Source organism: Brassica oleracea, chromosome C4 (genome assembly GCF_000695525.1).
Source record: "Brassica oleracea var. oleracea cultivar TO1000 chromosome C4, BOL, whole genome shotgun sequence".
Taxonomy (NCBI): domain Eukaryota; kingdom Viridiplantae; phylum Streptophyta; class Magnoliopsida; order Brassicales; family Brassicaceae; genus Brassica; species Brassica oleracea.
The window spans coordinates 20,034,000-20,036,192 of NC_027751.1; the positions used below are offsets into that span (position 1 = coordinate 20,034,000).

The following is a 2,193-nucleotide window of genomic DNA, read 5'->3' on the forward strand; positions in this document are numbered from 1 at the left end:
GGCTAGGAGGAGCTCGGATCGCGAGAGGGGTCGCAGGGATTGGCTTGTTTGGACATGACGATGCATAATGGCCCTTCCTTCCACAGAAGAAACAAGTGACATCTTCCATCCTCAGCGATGAATAACCTTGCTGTTTACTCCGTTGTCTGTTGGGACAAAACTTGGAAATGTGTCCCGGTTGATCAAATATGTAACATACTCCGGTGTTACTGCGATAATTGGTTTGGCCTCCAAATTTTTTCCCTTTGCCTTTGTTAAACCATGGACCCTTGTTGAAATTTGATCTTCCTCCTTGGCTAAACTTGGTAGGTCCACCAGAATGCGGTATGGTCTTCCTATCAGCCTCCAATACAGTCTCAACATTAACAGCTTTTTCCACCAGATCCGATAAGCTGCTAAAGTTGCTTCCAGCTAAACGACTTCCAAGCTCCGGCTTCAATCCGTACATAAAGTTACGGATCATAGTTGCTTCATCTTCACGCCCATCAAAAACGTGTCGCCTCAACCTTGTGAACTCAGATTCGTAACTCCTCATTGGCCTATCTCCTTGAACAAGGTTCATGAATTGGCGCTCCAACCGATGCTTTGCTTCTGGAGGAAAATACTTCCTCTCAAACTCTCCCTTGAACGATTCCCATGATGTGATGGTGTGTCCACGCTGTCTGTCTATACTGTCCCACCATCCTTTTGTGTCGCCTTCCAAATAGTACACCGCGATCTTCTTCTGATACTCCTCCGGACACTCCATAGCCTCAAAGTTCTTCTCCATCATAGTAATCCACTTGCCGGCTTCAATAGGATCAGATCATCCTTTGAACTTGTAGGACCCAATGTTCTTCATGGTTGATAATAGTTTGGAAACTTCAGGGGGTTGAGTACGCATGCCTTGGTTACCAAGTGCCTCGGTCATCACGTCATGTAAAAGCTTCAGGGTGTTTTCCGCTCCTTGATCTTGTGGTCCTTCAGTGGCACGGTTCTGATCTGGCCTTGGGTGTGATTGAACGGATTGATCATGTTAATCTCTCCGGTCCCAATTACGACATGGGCCAATACTCGCCAAACTGTCTTCCCTCACTCTAGTCCTGTTACCGTACACAGGAAAAGATCTTGTTCTCTGCAGAGGGGTCCTATCGTGTCCAAACATCTCACTGATGCCATTTCCATCCTCCTGATCTGATCTGTAACCCAATCCTCCGCATGTCCAATCCATACCCTCTCCCCATATCCGACCTCGTCCATCATCACCTGTCCCGCGATTAGCCATCTGCACACAATCAAAAGGGTAAGTCATATTCCTACTACGGGAAGCGGCTGGTTTCCTAATCATCTTTTTGCGACTCCTTCGACTCGATAAAATCATTAAAAAGCACTTGTGTCATGCATGGACGAAACCATGCTCTGATACCACCTCTGTAACACCCCCGAACCGTTCTAGGCATAGGTCGAACCACCGGCCAACAATCAAACAAGAACATGACAGATGACCCGACCGTCTACCGAGATTCGGGAGCGCTACATGACGGGTTAACGGGTAATCCAGCCAAAGTTACAAAAAGTGCAATTCGTAACTAGGCCAGGCCGCCCACTAACACGTCCCGTCAGACCAAAGCCTAATGCTTCTCAACTCGTACTCCGATCTGACGTTGTGTTAGCTCGGACAAGCTAATATCAGAACAACAAGGCATTTGCACAAAACATTCGTTTTATTTATCTTATATAATATCTGGTTACAATACACAAAATATTATATAAGTGGTGGCATGCCAAGAAAGCGAAAGTACATACTTATAGTCTGAAAGTATCTTAAGCAAAAAGATGCAAATCTACACCAGCCAGCCTAGCCTCCCGCGACCTCTACAAGCTCACTACTGGTCACCTGAAACAACAACGAGTGAGGAGTGAGTAATCTAGAATTACTCAGCGAGTTACAATCCCCAACTAACAAATACAACCCCTCGCTATCCCACCCTAAACAATCTAAAGCGAGAGGTTCACCTAACAACACAACTCAATAACAATAAACAATATCAGAAATACGCAGCTGGAAAAAGATAGTAAGTTAACTAGCAATATGCTAATTACTAGCTCAACACAAAACTCAAACTCGACTTAAACCAGGGTTCAATAACCCGAAACACGATATAATATATATAACAAACTCGGGCCCTGGTGACGTTATGTTCCTCCTTCACT

General features: G+C 45.3%; 1 protein-coding gene across 1 annotated transcript in view; it reads right to left on the reverse strand.

Moving 5' to 3' along the window:
* The window catches only part of LOC106338338, a 7,393-nt gene extending 6,624 nt beyond the window's left edge, over positions 1 to 769 (reverse strand). The window contains exon 1 of the mRNA XM_013777342.1: positions 127 to 769. Within this exon, the coding sequence (XP_013632796.1) occupies positions 127 to 769 (643 nt within the window). The remainder of the gene's footprint in view (positions 1 to 126) is intronic.
* Positions 770 to 2,193: the final 1,424 nt, after the last annotated feature.